The sequence below is a fragment of the Passer montanus genome, unplaced genomic scaffold (assembly GCF_014805655.1).
Source record: "Passer montanus isolate IOZ18808 unplaced genomic scaffold, ASM1480565v1 scaffold7, whole genome shotgun sequence".
NCBI lineage: Eukaryota > Metazoa > Chordata > Aves > Passeriformes > Passeridae > Passer > Passer montanus.
The window spans coordinates 11639165-11659167 of record NW_024372147.1 but is presented as its reverse complement, the minus strand read 5'-3'; the positions used below and the strand labels follow the sequence as shown (position 1 = coordinate 11659167).

The window sequence follows — 20003 nt, the reverse complement described above, 5'->3', positions numbered from 1 at the left end:
TTCCTCCAGGCCAGCTAAAGGGAATATTAGTAGAAAATTATAATGTGCCATTATTTTGGTGGGACTTTTTGCATGTGGAGATTAGAAGAGCTTACTTTTGAGAGCTGTGAGTGTCAGTGCTCAGGATGTAGTTTCAAGAACAAAATCTTACTTGTTTTTGGGAACTTCTCTCTAATGACTTTGACTGTGACTACTCACTTTCACTGGTGCTGGAAGTGTGTGCAGATGTGATACTCAGTCAGCTTCTCAGTATATGTTATGTTAATGCATTTACCTGTGCTTTTGAAAAACCATACTTCTTGAACAATAGACATTTTGAGATACTGTTCTAGCACGCAAGTCTTGAGAGCCCATTTAATGTCCATCTGTATGTAAAAAACCAGAAGCTTCGATTCTAGCTTAGTAATTCCCAAGGGAATTACTAGGGGCTGTGTTCTTCTGACAACCTGTCTTACAAAGAACACACATGTTACTTTTCTTCAACCTTGTCTGGCATTATAAATGACTGAATTCCTGATTAGTTTCCAGCATTTTTCCTAGTGATTTCTCTTCTGTATACCTTTCTCTCTTGATGTCTTCTAACAACTCTTTTCTGCTTGTCTACCTGTTCAAATCAAAGTTTTAAATAGTAGTGTTTTCTGCACCTTTGTGAAAGATCCATTTGATTGCTGGCATACAATAATTGCTTATTGTTAAAATTTTATTATAATGGCATGTAAATCTGTAAAAATTGGTAAGGAAATTAGAATGGCTGAATTTGCACATTTTGTGGGCAATCTGTAGATTTTGGGTGCACTCCAGTAACACCATGACCAGCAGTTTCTGAGAATGTGAAGTAGGAATGTAATGCATTTGTGAAGGTAGCAAGAAGCTAGACTGTATTTGGTATAAACTTAGTCAAAAGTTGTGGGAATTGTTTTTGTGATGTGGGAAAAGAGACATAATGAATTATAATTGGTTTAGCAACTTTCTAAAAGGTTTCTTAACTGTGACATTGAGTCTATAAACTGAATAATGTGCAATTCATGTTGGGCTGGTACAATTATTTTTTGCAGCATTACAATATTGCTGTGTAATTGAACTCACTACTCAGCGAGTTGTATAATGTGATCATTGACAAGTAATTCTGAAAAATTTTGGAAAGCAAATTTGAGACCTGCATGACATATCTCAGAAAAAACTAAGGTTTCTTTTTCTGGTTTGGTGGATTTATAGAGATTGTGTAGTATTTTACATTCCTGTTCTGTGAAATACTCCAATAATTTTAATATTTATGTATGTTATGAAGAATTTAATTTGAGTTTGTGAACAGGGAAAATTAAGTTTAATACATTTTTGTAGTTGTGAACTTCTTCACAAGATTTACAAATGCCTATACACAGAATGGTATGATTTTTACATGGGAATAATTGTTTGCTTCTTCTGAATACTAATACAAATTAATTCCTGTGTTGAAAACTGTGCTCTTGTGAGTTAAATCAAGCTCTTTCAAAACCAAAAACTAAGGTCTAAGGCTGCAGATTGAAGGGTTTTATTTCATTGTTTAAATCTTGAAGCTACCAGGCATCAACAGATGTAGTAGTCTTGTTTTAATCTAAAACTTGTTGTACAGTACTATATAATTCTTGATTTAAGTGAGTCACTTTCACTTTATTATGGAGAAAACAAATAATTTTTCTGTTGCTCTTGCTTTGTTGTTTCCTGTTACAGCAGAAAGACAGACAATTTAGTAGATAAGCATAAAAAATTAATATCAAAGAGATTATAAGCAAATTAAAGCCTCAAATAGAAATATTATCTTTGTACCATTTCCTTGTAGAATAGCCTTTCCACTTTATGATGAAATGCTTTATGGATCCTTAACAATAATGATGTTAGATGAATTGAAGGTGATGCCTCACAGGAGAGGTAATGCATAATGCCTTGTAGGAGAAACAAAATGGAAGATAAATCATTACTCTGCAGTTCATGATAAGATGGCTGACTTCGCAGTAAGGCAGGCAAAAGAAAGAAATATATTACAACGTTTCTTGTGTTTGCAAAGACAATGTGTGTCCTTGTCCGGGATCACAGTGAGTACAGCTGTAATGAGCCTATGGAGCATGGTGAAATTACTAGAATTTGTACAGGAATCTTTGAGATATGAATCTTTGAGATGCTGGGATTGGGATAGGAGTGTTATTTCACCTCCCACCTTTTTTCTGAGGAAATCCAGGAATTGTAGAATTTTTTCATCTGTTACTTTACAATACTGTTGTGTAGAGGAAGGTTATTACCAGACTTACTTGGGGTCAGTGGAGGAAGTGTTGGAAGACTCATATTTTCCTTTGTGTCTGTGTTGCACCCTAAGGAGGGGGCAGGAGCAGCACATGAGCTGGTCATTGTACTTATCTGACTGTAACTGATTTGCAGGGAGCAAATATACAGGTGGGCAGGACAGAAGGTGCTAGTGTAGCACTCGGTGTCATCTGACTTTGACATAAGCATGAGACAGGATTTTCTGCTGCACTATAGAAGCCTTGCTCCTCATAGCTAGTTAGACATCTGGGTGTCCTTGGCAACTTCAGCTTCTTACTGGTGACACTCAAGTTTGTCCCATAAAAATGTATTGTACCCTTTAGTGTCCTCTCCACTGTGCCTTATTGTGATGTCCAGTACCACCCTGGACATCTTAAGTTGCATTCTGCCGTGGTTTGAGTTGTTGTCTTCTGGGCAATTCTGTGTCTATCAATTAGCATTATGCAAGAATTTGTGTTATTAACACTTCACTGAAAGGCAATGCAATGGTTAAAATAGTGACTTTCTAAGCTGGATAGAAAGTAAGAAATTTTTAGATTTATGTGAGAATGCATGGTCCCATTTATATTCCAGTTTTCTTCTGTAAAAGCATATATTCACTCTGTAGGAGAACATTCAAAAATATTTTAAAGATGACATACTATACGTCAGTCTAAAGTATATTTATACTCCCATTTCGTGATTCAAAGCTGAATTTATTGAATTACAGTAACTATTCTGTTAATCTGGTGATTTCACTGAATTTATACCAATTCAAACCCAGAACTGCACTCCTGGGAATCAGGCCTTCTCTTTCAAATGCTAATTCACTGTGTAAATTGCTGTTCCTGTTTAGATAAAAATCTGACTGTGACAAATTAGCTACCACTCTCCTTTCCATTCAAATTGTCTTGGAACATATGAGACCTAATTTTGTGTTTCTAAAAATTTGCATCAACTAGTATATACTATCAGCTTTGGAAAGAAAAACAGTTTGACATTCTGTTGAGATTAGTGGTTCTTATAGAGAGTTTCCACAATTTGTTTCTCTACTTGCACTTTAATGGTGTTGGTAGATATATTCAGTGTTTGCAGTGTGGTATTTTTCTGTATGGTCAGCTTTGTGAAATTGGAGGTATTGGTTGTAATTGCATTAGCCATGCTCCTTTTATGAAACAATCACCAGAGAGCAGGGCTGTGGAAGCTTAATCACTAGCATTCGTGTTGAAAGTTAATATTAGCTGAAGGAATATAGGCAGAGAAGAAAATTTGGATGAAGTTCTTTTGCAGAATGGCCTTGGAAAGGCCACTTCCTGATGGTATGGCCACCTTGTGCTTGCTTCTGCACTCCTTCTTGTTAAACCGTCTTCATCTGGTTTCTGTTGGTACAGGGAGCACTATCTCATGTACCCTAGTAGCAATGAGGTACAGTAGTAAATTTAACTCAGGTCCTAATTTAAGGGGAAAATTTAATAGCTAATCCTGCACTTCAGCTGGAATTACCATGAGGACTGTTTCTGTGCAAAAGCCAAATAATCAGGCCTGGATTTTTCTTACTTTTTTATGTTTAAAGTCTAGGGACTAGAAACCCACTTACCAGTGAAAATCAGATGTATTTGTCTGTGTTGTGAGAAGTTACTCTTAATTTTGTGATCAACAGAAGAATACTCATTTGTTTTAAATTTAAATTAATGTGTTATGAATTTAGTTTGCTGTAAAGTGAATTTCAGTTTCTCAAATATAAGGGGACAGAGGTTTTTGGTGTTTTGAGTTTTGGAGACCGTGCATTAAAGTTATTTTTCAGAAACCATGACATTTTTAGGATAAAAGTCAATACAATGGCTTTCTCTGTGAAAATTGTGTTTAGATAGACTAACAGTAAGGTCTGAACTATTCTTAGATATTTAAGAAATGTGGGGATGACAGAAAATGAACAATTTCTATTTTGCTGATTGATTCTAACAGTATGTATAAATTTATGAACGCAGCATGATTTAGAGTAAAAATAATATGTAGGTATGTAGGAAAGTCAAGTTTAGTGCAATTACAGAATCTGAGTTTTCTCTAGTCAGTCTTTTCAATATCTACTTCTCTTTGATCTTTGTAACTTCAGGGCTAGATTATGAGCTTTCAGTCTGCCACGAGGAAGATTAAAATATTGTGCCATGGCCCCTCTGCAGCAGGGATGGAACAATACAGAAAGGATTCACCAGGCACACTGTGGGGCTGAAGCCAAGCTTCTGCTTACCTCTGCCTTTTGCCATTCCATCTTGCCTGATTGCATGGACAAGAAAATACTGTTAGAAAGTTGGAAGAACTTCCTAATACAGAAAGCTGCAGCAGTACTATGAAATGGTATTTCTTACACAATCTTTCTGGAAAACTGCTGTTGAATGATTGAAATATGTCTTCCTAGAGGGTTATGGTGTCATATAATACAGAAATAATGAATGACTTTGAAAGATGAGAAATATATTCAGCTAAAATAACTGTTACAAATACTATGTTTGAGCTAAGTTTTCAGCCATCTTTAAACTCATAGCATCTTGGGAAAAATAATCCCGGTCAGATTCTGTGTATTTTTATTCTAATCCAATACTATTAAGTGAAATAATTTATTAAATTTCTGTATATTTTATTCTCTTGCTATGTTTACAATGACATACAGCAAGAAACAGGTTAGAAGTATGTACTAGTTCACAAAACCTGTTGCAAGAGTCACACTTAACAATTTTAACCTGTGTTCTTTATGTCAATTATACTATCAGTGGTATTTGACAACAATTTCAGTAAACAATGGAGCATTTTGTACCTTGTTTTTGAAACAAAGCAAATCAGGAAGTGAAAGCCAGGAGTGTCAAGGAGACACAGAAATCTTTGCTAAGTGACGCTGAGGAAGATACCGTAATTTGAATACAATTAAAACAAACAAAAATTTATTTTGAATACAGTCTAAACCAGAATGATTTGAAAAATAACAAAGCTCAGTGCAGTGTCTGCCAGTTAAACAGATCAAAAGTTCAGTTAGTATTGAGGAGGATAAAACAGTAGCTCCTGACGTTGTTCACAGGATTGGCATTGCTCAGTTAAAATATTCCTGAAGAAAGAGGTGCCAGCCGGATTTGTTTTCTGTCTTAGTTAATGCTCGATGACAGTTGACTGCTCTGTGCTGGATTTTGTAGTGTCATCCCCCTGGGAAATAGGTAAAAGAATGTTACTGATATGGTAGATTTAAAAATTATTTAACTCCTTCCAAAAGACTTAAATGGTTTAGAAAAAGATGACCTTATTCTACCTGTCTAAAAATATACTTTAAATTTATGCCAGTTGATGAATGTAAACCTCAGGTTTGTAGACAGTGATATAAGTGTCATGGGTTTGACATTGGCTAAATGCCAGTGCACCCATGAAATACTATTCACTCATTCTCTTCTGCTATAGTTGAACAGAGGAGAGGAAAACAAAAATTAAAGGAAAGGGGGTTCATGAGTTGAGGTCAGGATTGTGAAGAAAAAACTTTTAGGGCAAAACAGGATCAAAAACTTAAAAGGTGCAAAGAAAAAATTAATTGACAGAATTAAAAGAGGATAATGAAAACTAAAATAAACATTTAGAACACTTTGCCCCCCAACCCTTCTTTCTTTCCCACTGACAGTGCAGGGAGGCAAATATGGGGTTTTTAGTCAGTTTTCAATTCTGAAAATCTTCCTTCAGTTCACTTTGGGAAAGGATACTCTTTTGCTATGCTGTGGGATTCTTCCCACAGGAGACAGTTCTCTGTGAATTCTTCCAACATGGTTCTGATTTTCACGAGTACCAGTCCCTCCCATGGACAAAGCAGTTTTCCCACAACTGTTTTTTTCTTGGGCAAGTCGTTAGTGGGGTGTAGTTTTTAAGGATGAGCTGTTCTAGTATAAAAGCAAGGGTCCTCTTCCTCTGTCTCTGGAAGCAAGAGTTCTCTCTCTCTCTTTCTGTTCAAGGCTCTCACCAGATTACAGCTTTTCAGCATCAACACACTCCAGTGCAAGCACCTTTTTCTCATGGGCTGCAGGTGAATGCTGCATCCCCTCATGCACTACCCATTATGAACTACAGGGCAAAATTGTATTATAGTCCTCACCATAGCCTGCAGAAGAATCTCAGGTTTGACACCTGACATGCCTCCTCCTCCCCCTCCCTCCTTTTCACCGACCTTAGTGTCACCATGTTGTTGTCCCTGTGTGTTTTCACCTCTTCCTTTTTTCTCACTTGGGAGAGAATTGCTGTCCACAGGTTCATTTATTCTCAGGTTGTATCAACTGGAAAGTTTCTGTAGAGTTCTGCAGTGCTGAAATGTTGATCCTGACTGGGCTCCACTATTGGGGAATTGCTCTCCATGCTTCTCACTGTTGGGCACATGGTCTCTGCCAGTGCTGCAGGAGCTGCACCAGCCACTGCAGTACGGGCTTCGTTCACTGCCTTTCCACATGTGGGCCATCAAAAAGGAAAAGCTGCTGCCACCACTTCTGCCCTTTTGTCTGCAGCACAGCTGGCTATAAGTGGCTAAGCGAGTAAAGTTAATTGTAAGCCATGCTGAGATAGCAGCCGCCACATGGTGCCGCCCCAGTTGCACGTCCTGGCCATGTGGCTGCTCGTGGACTGGTTGGCAGCGGCCCCTTCTGGCCTTGGCTGCTCCCCGCCTCGGTCTCGGGCCCGCTTGCAGCACTGGGTTGGCGCCTGGCAGCATGGCCTGGCTGGACCCTGCCGGGAAGGGAACTAGTGGCCCTCCCCCACCCCTCCAAGGAAAGGGAGAAAGAGAATTGCGTGCCTCTTTTCCTTCTTAAATATGTCATCACAGATGCATTGCTAACTTCTCTAATTGGGTCAGCCAATGTGTCAATCGTCAGAGCCTGTAGAGATTGGTTCTGCGGGGCACAGACGTTCTGATGAGCTTCTCTGTCAGAAGCAGCCTCTGTGGCTTCCTCCGCCACCACTAAAAAGGAAGTTGTGTTATCCTAACACAATAAGAAAAAAATTTATGCTTATTCAGATGAGTTAGTGGTGAATATGAGTAATCTTCAAGAGGGAACCACTTGCAGAGAATATTCACATTTAATATGGTATACCATAATTTTTTTTTCCTCAACACCTTTCTAAGTTGTTGGCCTTATCTTTTCATGTGTAGGAAAAGAAATCTTAATCTTTATTGTATTGGGGTGTCCTAAGGTGAGGTTATGATGCTTGTATCCCCAGTCGTGTGTTCTGTTAGTGCTGGATATTATGTACTGTGCCTTCAAGACTGGCTCTGAAGAGCAAGGTTTGTTTTGGTTTGTTATCAGCCTGCTCCCCCACGGCTGGCGGGACAGAGAGACGGGGCAGTACATAGTGTGGATTTTGCTTTGCTTTTTGCCGCTTGCTTTGCCCTTGCTCCTGCTTCGCTCCTGCTTTGCTCCTGCTCTGCTTTTGCTTTTTTTGCTTCTGTTAGTTTAACTAAGCGCTCCAGATTTTTTTCCCTGGACTGTTTTTTCCCTTCCCTTTTTGGAACCATTCAAACCTGCTCCGGACTGGGACCTGGGAAACACCAAGAGTTTACATCTGGTGGCTGCGGCAGCTATCCCCAGCGCTGGAGGGAGCAGCAACAGAGCGACCGCTCCCAGGAAAGACTTTCTGAATTTGTCATCCTTTTCAGAAAGTGTTGTCATCTGGTATTGTTCATTTTGTGTGCTGGGGGTGTTTTGCTTGCTAAATAAACAGGTTCTTTCCACTTCTCTCCGAGGAATCCGTCTCGAACCAGTGCGGGGAAGGGGCTGTGTGGGTTTGCTTTTTTGGGGGGCCCCTTTTGGAGGTTTTCTCCCAGATTTGCCCTAAACCAGGACATGGGGTTGTTTTATATATCTGAATTTTTAGAGCCATGTTGAGGAAAATTCATTAGCTTTAGAGAAAGGTCTGCAGACTTGCTATTTATGGATTGCAAATGATTTTTGCCTTGTAATGTTTTATTCTTTTCTCTCCTAGTAAGCTCACTGTAAGAGCACAGATGTGAGAACTGAGTTTAGTGATCTCCCACTCTGTTCTGATCAAAATGGATATTGATTTTATTCATTCTGATAGGAGACATTCTACAGAATGCTTATGCAAGAGCATGAGGGGGAGGCAGAAAGCAGCTTTGAAAGCAAGCATGCTAGTCTAAGTTATCAATTGCAGGATCAAGTTGGGGATCTTCATCATCACAACTCATGTATGCTTTCTTGAGTTAGGATGGAATCACATTATGCAAACCGTTAAAAAGAGCCAGGTGATGTGATGGACCCCTGATTTGAATGGACTAGTGTTGGTGATTTTCTATTAGAATATTTTTTTTTTCTGCAGCAATTTAAAACATTTGTTTACTGTTGGGTTTATACCTCCCCTAAAAGATGCCATATTGGCCACATTTTCCTATTTTTAAACAAGTTTTTGAGATACAGTGACCAGTGCCCTCCCCAACAGTAGACAGTATCAGACAGCTTCCTGTGCCATTGACAGGAAGGAGCTCCTTCTCCACAGAAGACAGTGTCTTTCCCTGTGCCCAGCAATGACATGAGGCAGCATAGAATAACCTCCAGGCCCTATCCATGGCCCCTCCTGGCTAGTGCAAAAATTAACCCCATCCTGGCCAGAACCAGGACACCATCACAGAAGGCTTCTAGATCAGCCAGTCCTGATTTGCCCTTAGAGAAACCATGCTGGCTGTCTTGGATCACCTCCTTGTCTTGCATGTGCCTTAATGTATCTTCCATGAAGTTCCGCTCCATGAACGTCTCATGCACGGAGGGGAGGCTCAAAGGTCTGTATTTTCCTGACTCCATTTAAAAAATAGGAGAGATGTTTCCTTTTACAGTCACCAGGAACTTTGTCTGACTACTCTGAATTTTCAAATATGATAGAGAGTGGCTTGGGAAAAGCACCAGCCAGTTCTCTCTATACTCTAGGTTGCATATCACCAGGGCTCATAGACTGGTACCTTTTCAATTTCATATGGTGGAGAGAAACCTGTGCTTGGCTTACAGTAAAAGGAAGAACACTGATCCTGCAAGCCCATATAGAGGTTCAGGGGGTAGATACTTGTTTTCAGTTGGCTCCTTTGGATCAAATCTAAAAGAAGTCAAAGGCTCTTAATAGTCTTAAAATTTGAAAAATAATTATTGAGTTTGAGATAGCTGATTTAATAACCAAATAATCAGGGAAACATTATCTAAATAAAATTTTAGGCATCCAAGGTACATCAGTTTTTGAGAGAAAAGCTTAGAATAGTCTAAATAGTAAGTTCATCTTAGTCTAGAATACCTATACCTTTTTGCCTTAATTTAGGAAAGCATTTGAACATATTTGAAGATATTTTTTTCAAGTGGCTGTATTCAAATTATTGCAATATTTTAAGTTCCTGGATTCCAGTGCATGCTTCAGGTGTAGTCTTCCTTCTGTTTTCTTAGTGTGACTCCACAGTTCCTAGCCTGTGTGAACCATCACCTGCCACTGCAATTGGATTTGTTACTTGCAAGTTCCCTGTCCAGCCTTAATAAATCAAACCAACCTCTCTGGTAAAAACAACAGAATACCAGAAGAAAAATAGAAAAAAATGTCTTCTTTATCTGCAGTGCTCCACATGTCAATTCCTTCATGACAGCATAGAAGACAACCCCAGTATTTCAAAATGGATTTCCAACATCTATTGCAAATAGATTGCTTACTGTTTTAGTTTAGTATATATAATGAATTCCAAAATAAATGTTTCTAAACCCAGAAAGTACTACCTTTAATAAACAAGAAAACTCTTGAAGTGTCTTTTTGAACAGCTGTAAATCTGACACTGGGGAGACCATATCTGCAGTAATGTGTCTAGGTATGGTCTTACTTGTACAAGAAGGATGTGGACATAGAGGAACAAATATGGTAAAACGATATGAAAGTGGTGAAGGAACTGAAGCATCTGTGATATGAGGGGACTGACAGAGCTGGGACTGTTCAGGAGAGCAGTAGACTCAGAAGGATTTCATCCAGATGTGTCAGCATGTGATGTGGGAAGTAAAGAGGATGAAGCCACACACTTCTTGGCGATGCGGAATGCAGACCGGGAGAAAGACATCACGTCTTCTTCCTGAAATACAGGAAGTTCCTCAACACAGGATTTTTCTTCACTTAAGAAAATACTTTTTCACTGTGAGCGTTGTTCAGTGCTTGGATTAATAGCCTAGGGAGGCCTTGAAGTATTCATCTTTAGAGATAGGTAGTCATGGTTGGAGTTGGAGCTCTGAGCTGTGCAACAGCAGCAATGTGAAACTGGACATGTAAGTGAATTATATTTTCAGTACAGATGGGCATGATTTGTCCATTTCTATAAAGAGGGAAATACGTTATGTAATTGTATGGGAAATGTGCATGGTTTATAAGCTGAATGTAGATCAAGCCCACACTGTATGTTATTTACAGCTGGTATTGGGACATTGAAGGATTGCTGTCTGACTTTTTGTTATATGGGAAAAAAGTGAGGTTGCATTTTTGCCTTTTTGTCAGTCTAAGAAATGGGTCTTATCATTCCCAAGAAAAAAAATTGTAAGAATTATTTGTGCAGTAAAAAGAGAATCTCAAATGGTTATGATCCTGTGAAAATAAAAGGTAGGAGCTCTGACAGGAATTAATAAAAACTAGTACCAATTTACCAAATATTGTTCCATAGACTAAGACATTGTGATGATACATGAAGAATGAGGTTGTCATTTGTCTAGTTATTTGCATGAGGACTCTAATTTTCCAAATGAGCAATTCCATTAGCTATCCTAGAGTCCCTGAGATATTTTTTCTTGTGGAAGTTGCAAAGGAAGTAATTCATGCTGGGCTTTTGTTCTTGGAAAATTAATGTTAGGCTTGACATTGTTGTTAGTTTGTTTGTTTTCAGGAAATTTATTCCATTCCATGTTGCATTTTTAAAGTTTGTTTCAAGACACTTAGCCAAGACTTCTTTTTGCACTTTTGCAATAAATAGGTAACGGAAGAAGTATCATAATGACAATAACCATTTTGACAGTCATCACTGAGGAGAGAACAACTAAAGATACAGTCTAATTTAATTTATAGTCAGAGCCATGATAGCATTTAGTAATCCCTGTCCCCTGCAAAGTCATAACTATTCTACTGCAACAGCCATCCTTTCCCCTTTCCTCCTGCCTCTCCTAAAAATATTGGGGAGGATAATACAGTAATTCCACCTACTCCAGATGTATGGTGATGTTGAAAGGATATATCTCTCTGTGTTTATCACAGCAGCCTTTGCCAGGCAAACATGGACGGCATATTTTAAAGCTTTTGCACAGCACCTGAGGGGTGAAAGAGACAGTATTGTCATGCAGGAAAATGTTTCTGTGAAAATCCAGCTTTTAATTTCTTTTATCCTATGTTGAGTCAAACTCATAGATTAAGATACATGTGATTAAAATCAGTTTATAAAGGTTGGACTTGGCTAGAATGTTATTGCATCAAGATAATGTCCAAGTGAGGATCCCTCCCCAAGTGAGGGATTTTGCTCCCATATTTTAAGTTCTTTGTCATGATGATCATTGGCCTCTGTTGGAAGTGAATTGTTCAACTCAAAATACAAATATTTTTCTAAGTTATTCTATGTAAATATAAGAAAACAGTGATAGTATTGTGGCAACCTGAGATAGTGCCGGGTCCTGTCACTGAATCCTTATAGCTGAGTCCTTTTCTTTATCTTCTCTCTTCCCACTGTAGACCACTTATGAGCTCAGGTAATACGGTCTCTGGTTAAGTCCTCTCATACCTAGGAGAATACCACTCAGTTAGCACTAATTTACATGACAGGTCTTGTGAGGTAGTCACTGTGAAGCAGAGATGCCTTTGTTGCTGTGAGGATTTGAACAGAGAATTGGAGAGCCCAGATGTGTCACATCATTTTTGAGTCCCTCATGTGAGCAGCTGCTGTTACGGGTGTGTGGTTAGCGTGCTCTGAAAATGAGTAATTTAGATCATACTGAGACATATGAGACAAAAGAAACCATTCTAAGAACATGTTGCAGCTACTGATGCTCTGACATGCTCAACAAGTCAGGCACAAAAGTTGACCAAACTATTGGAACAAAAATGCCTTATATCCTATGGAAAAAAATATTTTCCCCTAATTTTGTTTTGAAAGCATTTGGATTCTTTTAGTGTTTCTCCATCAGCTGACAAAAAAACTCATTGGCATTCTCACCACGTGTGGTTTGGTCCATGTACGTTTCAGTCAGCAAAGACAGCATCCAGCAAAAAGTGTGCTGTAGTTAACAAAACATGAATTACTTGGATATGTAAAAGAGAAAGCTTTGCACATATGAAATTGCACTTTAGTGATCCTTATTTTCAGTGTCTGTTAGAAATTAATTTTGGTTGAAGTGTATCACAGTTGCTGATAGGTATCTGATTTATGCATATGTTGTCTTGCCAATGCAGCATTAAGCTGTAAAGAGTGTTTCTTTGGTCAGTGTTTAATTTGCATAAGGGCTAACATTAGCATTAGCCCATTAGCAGGATTATAAAACTTGAAACTTATGCATGGTAGTAAATCTTTTCCAATTACCAAGTTGTAAAAACATCTTACTGGTAATTTCAGTGCAGTGACTCACTCACTGATTTGAGAATCCATCCTTCTTTGTAAATAGAGCAGAGATTGCCTGAGGCTGGGTCCACCTGCAGAGGGAGAGGTTGTCCAGGTGAAATGGCCTGATGGAAAACTGTACGGTGCAAAGTATCTGGGAACAAATACAGCTCACATGTATCAGGTGAGTACCTGTGTTTATAACCATGTGCATGCTAGTATGTCTTCGTTGTAAATTGCTCATTTGGCTCTAGCATTGGAGTGGCCAGCCATACATTCAAAGATGAAGAAGGCTGAATTCTTATTGTAACTGTTACCACACATTAACTAATATGTAAAACTTTCCAACCCGGTAGCAAGTGCTGTGGACTGTCTGGGGGAGAGGTTTCACTTGGTCTTACAAAATCAAGAAAATCACTTGCTTTCTTTAAGAACTCAGGTAAACAGATGGAACATTAAAATTGAAAGATGACTTTTGTTATTTTCTGCAGGTTGTTTACTTTCAACAAGTAAGTTGTAAGTTCACAGCTAATTATACGATTAATGACATAAAATTTAGTATTGTATGAACATGCAATGAACCTGAGGCATTTCATAAGAGGTTGGAAGGGGGACACTAGGAAGAAGAGCATAACATTCATTTATCTGAGGCATTTTTGAATTAATTAATCTAAAGAGCATTTTATCCTCAGCAAAGGCAAAAGGAACTGAACACTGATGGCAAAACTAAAAAGCTGACTTCTGGTTTCAGAGTAACATTTACTGGTTTTTTGGGGGCTTGCCTTTGAGAAAAATCAGTCAGCAGCTTTGAATACCCAAGTGAATGGTAGAAACTGCAATAAAACAATCACAATAATAATAGCACTTCTGAAAGAATGAGAATCTAGATCCATTTCTTTTATATATATGTAATAATTTTCACTTTTTTAACTCTTTTCATCAGGGGGCCTCACATTACTGTACCAAAATGGCAAATTTACTATTAGATCTCTAGATAAATTAAGGCACAGGGAAGCTAAATCACTTGTTGCATTGACCTTCTCAGTTTTCCAATGACTTGCAATCGAATTCAAGCACTCAAACACCTAAAGTCTTGAAGTAGTCTCTAAATCTTACCTCTTCCTTTATATTTAGCAGCTGTATTATGTTGTGAAGGTTGAAAGTTCTTTGTGAAGATTATTTTCCTATAGTAACATTAATCTTCAAATAATTTAATCTTTTGAACAACTAGTCTTCTGAGAAATACTGTGAAGTAAATTAGATGAATGTTGTTGTCTTTCATATTTCAAGGAATTTGACACAGTCAAAACAAAAAAACGTTTTATTTTAGACCTCTTGAACAACATGATGAAATGAGTTTTGTTTAAGGAAAATGGATAAGCATGTGGAGTCTCAGCAAGATTTAGAGTTCCTCAGCATAACAAACATAAATTCCTGTAAATTGCCTCTAACAACCCCTATCATGGGGGGAAATTACAAAGTTTAAAAGATTAGAGGGAGTCCATATTGCAATATCTAGAACTATAGAGACAAGCAAGTATTTAGTCTTCAGGATGAGAGAGGAGGCTGCCTGTGGCCACAGATTACAAAAAGTTTATGACAGGAAGGGTGCAAGATCAACTTCCAGACATACTAGTAGTTCTTCCTCTGGTCTTTCTAAACAGTGACTAAAAGCTCCCAGGACTCACACATACACAAAGGTTTATTTTCATCTGTGTCATCTGTGTTGCACCTTTGAGAGTCTCTTATCCAGTCTTTTGCATGATTTCTTACTTCTCATAAGGCAAATCTGTTCTAGTTGAAAAATTCTGTGAATTTTCATCATATTCATCAGACATTTGTACCAAATGTAGCAGTACTTGAGCACGCAGGAGCTATGACACAATGCACCAAAATTTGTGTCATACAGTTTTCATTTGTCAGCCAGTATCCTACACAATTGCTAAGCAGAGCTAGACCTGCCAAATGGAGCAGGTGCTCAAGTGAAATTATTAATGTGATCTATATCTGATTTCTTGATGATTTCTGACATTGAGGTTTACAATTGAGTTAGAGTTTATTAAATTATCCATTCACTCCATTAATTGCTAACAGCTTTTCTTTTAATTTATGATGGGCTTATAGAAAAAAAATCTCATGAAGATAGTAACATATCATGCAGACACAGTACAGCAGCAGAATCCAAGTGCAATAAATTGATAAAATTGATGATTTGAAATGTAAGATCTGCAATCTGAATTTAATTGGAGCTATTAGAGATTGTGGGTTTATATTTTGCGTGAATCATGATACTATTGAAAGTCTTAGAGAAGCTCTTTTGTTTACTGTCAAATGTAGGCAAATTATTTCCAGTATGATATGCTGGATTGTACCTAAAGAACTTCCACTTACTCTTCATTTAAATGTGCAGTATATTTCATACTGCAAGTATGGCATTCTCTGCTATTAAGTATTTGCATCCTACTGCAGACTGTGAGTGAAAACAAATATACTGACCATTTAAGAAGAGGTTTTCTTATCACATGGAGTGTCAGAGTTAATTTCTTACCCAGTTTTTTTTCACCAGGGATGCAAAAAAAACCATTATTACCTACTGTATTATGCAAAAATATTACCAACTATTTTGCAGGAAGGAGCAGGAATACCAGAAAGACTGTTCTTGCACCCTGGACTGCCATCATTTAATTAAACAAGCTTAAGGCAAATTGACCTTTAAGTTCCTCTAATATACTACTAACAGAGTAGTATTATGGGGTTAGTAACAGGAGCAGAAAGGAGTAAGGATGACTCCTGTGACTTTGTTATCCTTTTGTGTGCTCTATGCATTTTAAATGCATTCCAGATTTACATAGCCCTATTTGATGTAGTGGAAAAATTGTTTTTAAAGAAGTTAATAGATCATCATCTGACTCCTGGCTTTTGAGAATGGATATATGGATTTTTCAGCTGTTCACATATTAATCTGACATACTCAGCTACAGCAAGCATTTAATTTGAGAAAAACACAGTCCATTTACAAGTTCAACTGCATGATTCTTCATTTGTATCTGTAATAACACTTTTGATAAGTCAGTATACTACTATTTTTGTATTTGTGCTTATTCTTCTAGTCAAGTGTGCTGTTGTCACATAGTCTCATTAAATTCACATAGTCTCATTAAATCACCTGAGGATGTAGAATGGGACTTCTAATTTTATAGCAAAATTTAAATTATAGTTTCTATGGGAGATAAACTGCAGTCACAGATAAAGCTGAAGTTCACAACTGTTAGAGGAAGTATTAAACTAGAGGAAAAAATCAGCAGCTACTGAAAAAGCTTAAATGCTTCAAAGCCTCAGCATTTTAACATTCCTCACACCTAGTTACATTTCCTTTCTCATTTTCTGCTAACAGGGTTCATATTGGATTAAATCTAAACCTAAGCATGATAAAGCTTTTCATCTTCTGAACAGAGCATTTAAAAGAAATTCCATCAGATTCAATAAAATTCTGTTAACTGGTATTTCCTTAGTTGTCACTCTCACTTTCTTTTGACATGGTCTTCCTCAACCTTGAATCACAGGATGTTAAAATTAATTTTTTATTTATTAGAAGCAAGTAAAAAATTAGACAAAAATGACACAAGGACATTTTAATATGTCACTCCTGCAAAATAATGTTGCCTGTCTTGTTCAGCATTCCTAATCTAAAAACTTTTAATTCATTATATATGTGTCAGTGCTGATTTTGAAGTCTCTTTGCTTCGATATTATTTTCAATGAGGTATGTGTTACCGTACCAAAGAAATAAGATTTTTTATGTTTCAGCCTAATTTTGTGTTAAAACAGATAGCAAAATATCTGTATGTAAGTCTTGTTTGCTTACATATGTATTTTCATATGGAAGCATTTCCAGGAACTTCCTGCAAGAGTTAATTATTATTTTATTTTCAAATACCCTTTTTTTATTTTCAATTAGGTGGAGTTTGAAGATGGTTCTCAAATAGTAATGAAGAGAGAAGAAATATATACACTGGATGAAGAGCTTCCTAAGAGAGTAAAAGCACGTTTAGTGAGTATTTGCTGATGCTAACTTTGTAATACGTGTATGTATAAATGCTCAAAAGACCAATAACACTATTCTAGGATTTATTTTGGATTTTCATTTTAAACAGACTTTTGTTTTGAAAGCCTGTGCTCTTCAGAGTGGCTAAATCAGCCCAATTAGGAGTTGTCTGCATTTGCTAGTGTGAGAGGGTTAGTTGTTCTTCCAGTACAGGCAAATGCTGTTGTCAGACATAATTCTTTTCTCCTAAAAGGGACATCATGTTTGTCTGATCTGTCAGATCAGGAATTACGAAGTTAGTAAACATTTAAATTGACAGACATTCTGTTCTTTCAGTATGCTTATAACAGGTATTGTTTTTAAAAAATTTTCCAGCTTCTCAAAGCTTTGTGATTTTAAAAGCCTTAATTTAATAAAAAGGCAATTAACTTCTTGTAAGAAACAATATAACTGATCAAAACTCATTAATGTTGCTGGCAGGATTTATCAGCATTTCACTAGTCTTTGGTTTAAAACCAAATCTTTGTTGCTTTTTTTAAGTTTCCTGCTGTTTCAAACAACATCCACCAGCTACATTTTTTTGTATGTACGCCTAGTGGAAAAGTGTTGAACCTCACAGAGAGCATGACTTGTAGAGGTTGCAAAGGGAAAGTACTTCCATACATTTGTTGGAGGAGATGGCTGTTTTTACCTGTCTTAAGACAGTTCTTTCTGATGTAAAGTGCACTGGTCAAATATTCTGGGTTAAGAAACCTTTATGTCAGTAAATTTGGGATAAATGCACAAATCTTTCAGTGTTCTGACTACAGTTAAGATAGATGTCTTGGAAAATGTTAAAAGAACCATCTAATGGGTTTTTTATTATAATTAGAAAGCATACCATTGCCATTTTTTTGTTTGGAATGCAAACTATTGCAGTCTCAGGATATTATTATTATTTTTCTATTAGTATTAGTATTAGTATTAGTGATAGTATTAGTGATAGTATTAGTATTAGTAGTATTATTTTTAATAATAATAATAATATAATTATATTGTTTTTAAAATTTATTTTTAGAAATCAATGTATTTTATTTATTTATTTATTTGTTTATTAACTTCATTAGGAAGTTAACTATAGGTTAAAAAACATTAAATTTGGTCAGCTGAATAAAAACCAACACAGCTGTTATTGAGACTTCTACATGATTTTTTACTAGTGCCTTAAATTCTAGAAATATACAGGTTAGTCCTCAATCCATGCCAAACATCTTCTTCCCCTCCTTGTGCTGAACACAGTGCAAGTTAAAGACAGCCTATGATCCTGTTTCTGTCTATTGAAGTAAAAGACACCAGTTGCCTCTAAAAGCTGTTGTTCTTTATGTTGGGAATTCTTCCAGCACTGTAAGTTGGTCCAAAATATTTTGCCTCTGATTCTGACCAAATGGCTTGCTGGGTGTTGTTCCACTGCTTTGTTAGTGGGGATTCCAACTTATACCAGCTGGTATAAGTTTGATGATGAGTGACCAAACTGTGACCCTGATTTTTTGCAAATTAGGCAGTGCCCAGGCTTCTTTTCAGGAATCCATTACATAGTACCTTGCATTTAAAACTTTCCTGAATAACACAAGGTGGTGATATTACATGATACTGCTAGGATCATACCTGCCCAACAATTGCATCACTTCCATGTCACTGTTTTCTCATCTAGAATTATCATGACTGTGTGATCCCTGGATAAAATCCAGATTAAACAACAGGTGTTAGTTACATGTTTCCAATGAACACTACAGACATAGAAAATTTAATACTGAATAGGACATGCAAAGTATGGAAAGATAAAAATTGTATGTATATGTAATCAATATCTGGTTTTAGTCGACAGCTTCTGACATGAGATTTGAAGACACATTTTATGGAGCAGATATTATCTTGGGAGAGAAGAAAAGGCAGAGAGTATTGAGTTCTCGCTTTAAGAATGAATATGTGGATGATCCAGGATACCGCACCTTCTTAAAAAGCTCATTCCAGAAGAAATGCCAGAAAGGACTGTAAAGGAACCAAGAGGCGAGAAAGGGTTCTTGATTAAAAAGCATGCAGTGTTATTTGCTATTGGGTTTTTTAATTGGACACTCCATTTTACAGTGAACTAATCCATACATCAGTCTTGTAATCTGAAGTACTTGAGTTCTGATTTCATCAGCTAGTATATTTAAGAATTTGTAATATTTTGCATTATAAAACCACGGGAAAACTGAGAGAGATTACTAAAAGATATGCTGAAGAGAAGTTTCAGTCCTGCTCTCATTGAAATAAGTGGGAAATTCTCTTTGAATTCTTTGATTCACAATTCTGAGAAGGGGACATTTTAGTAAACACAGGTAATGTCAGTGGCTCACTTTTTTCTGCACATAGGAAAGGATGTTAGGTTCAAAGATACCAGTTTTTATAAAACATTTCCAAAACAAAACCAGATTTGTACAGTACTGAGACAAAAAAGGCTGTACTTTGTACAGTGCTTTTACATTTTTATGTCACTACTGTTTTCAGTAGGATTTGATGTGGACTCAGCTATTGACTTAGATCTTTTTGGTGTTTAAGGGAGGTATCTTCAGCACAGCAAGGATATTTTGTATATTTAAAGAGACAGATTTTGGCAGGTATTTTTAAACATGTTTTTCATAAAGTCTATTAAAAATAGCTACTTGTAAAATATAAATTTCTTTCACTGTGTGTATGAAAATTAGAGTTTAAATACATATGCTTAACAGCCTAGTTTTGAATGAATCTATTATGGCTTTTATTTTGAAATAATATTCTAGCAATGTAATAATGTTTTAAAATAAATAAATGCTTTACTACAATTGCAACATTTTCCTGTTGATGTGATTTTGAACACTATTGTTTTATATTTGTAGGAACCAAGAATATATGCTGTATTTTTCTGAACACAACAGAATATACATACAGACGCTCACATAGCTTAATGTTAAAATGCAGGGTTGATAAGTACTGTACTTTCATTTCTTGTCTGTCTGTTTCTCTTCACTCTTTGATATCTTGACCTTTTTGGATGTTTCACAGAAAGCAGAA

General features: G+C 36.8%; 1 protein-coding gene across 4 annotated transcripts in view; it reads left to right on the top strand.

Annotated features, from left to right (window-relative positions):
- KDM4C (lysine demethylase 4C) overlaps nucleotides 1-19780 on the top strand; it is a 235837-nt gene extending 216057 nt beyond the window's left edge. For all 4 annotated transcript variants that reach the window (XM_039729775.1, XM_039729773.1, XM_039729774.1 and 1 more), the window contains 3 exons: nucleotides 12951-13070; nucleotides 16845-16937; nucleotides 18789-19780. In XM_039729775.1, the coding sequence (XP_039585709.1) occupies nucleotides 12951-13070; nucleotides 16845-16937; nucleotides 18789-18965 (390 nt within the window). In that variant the 3' untranslated portion in view covers nucleotides 18966-19780. The remainder of the gene's footprint in view (nucleotides 1-12950; nucleotides 13071-16844; nucleotides 16938-18788) is intronic.
- Nucleotides 19781-20003: the final 223 nt, after the last annotated feature.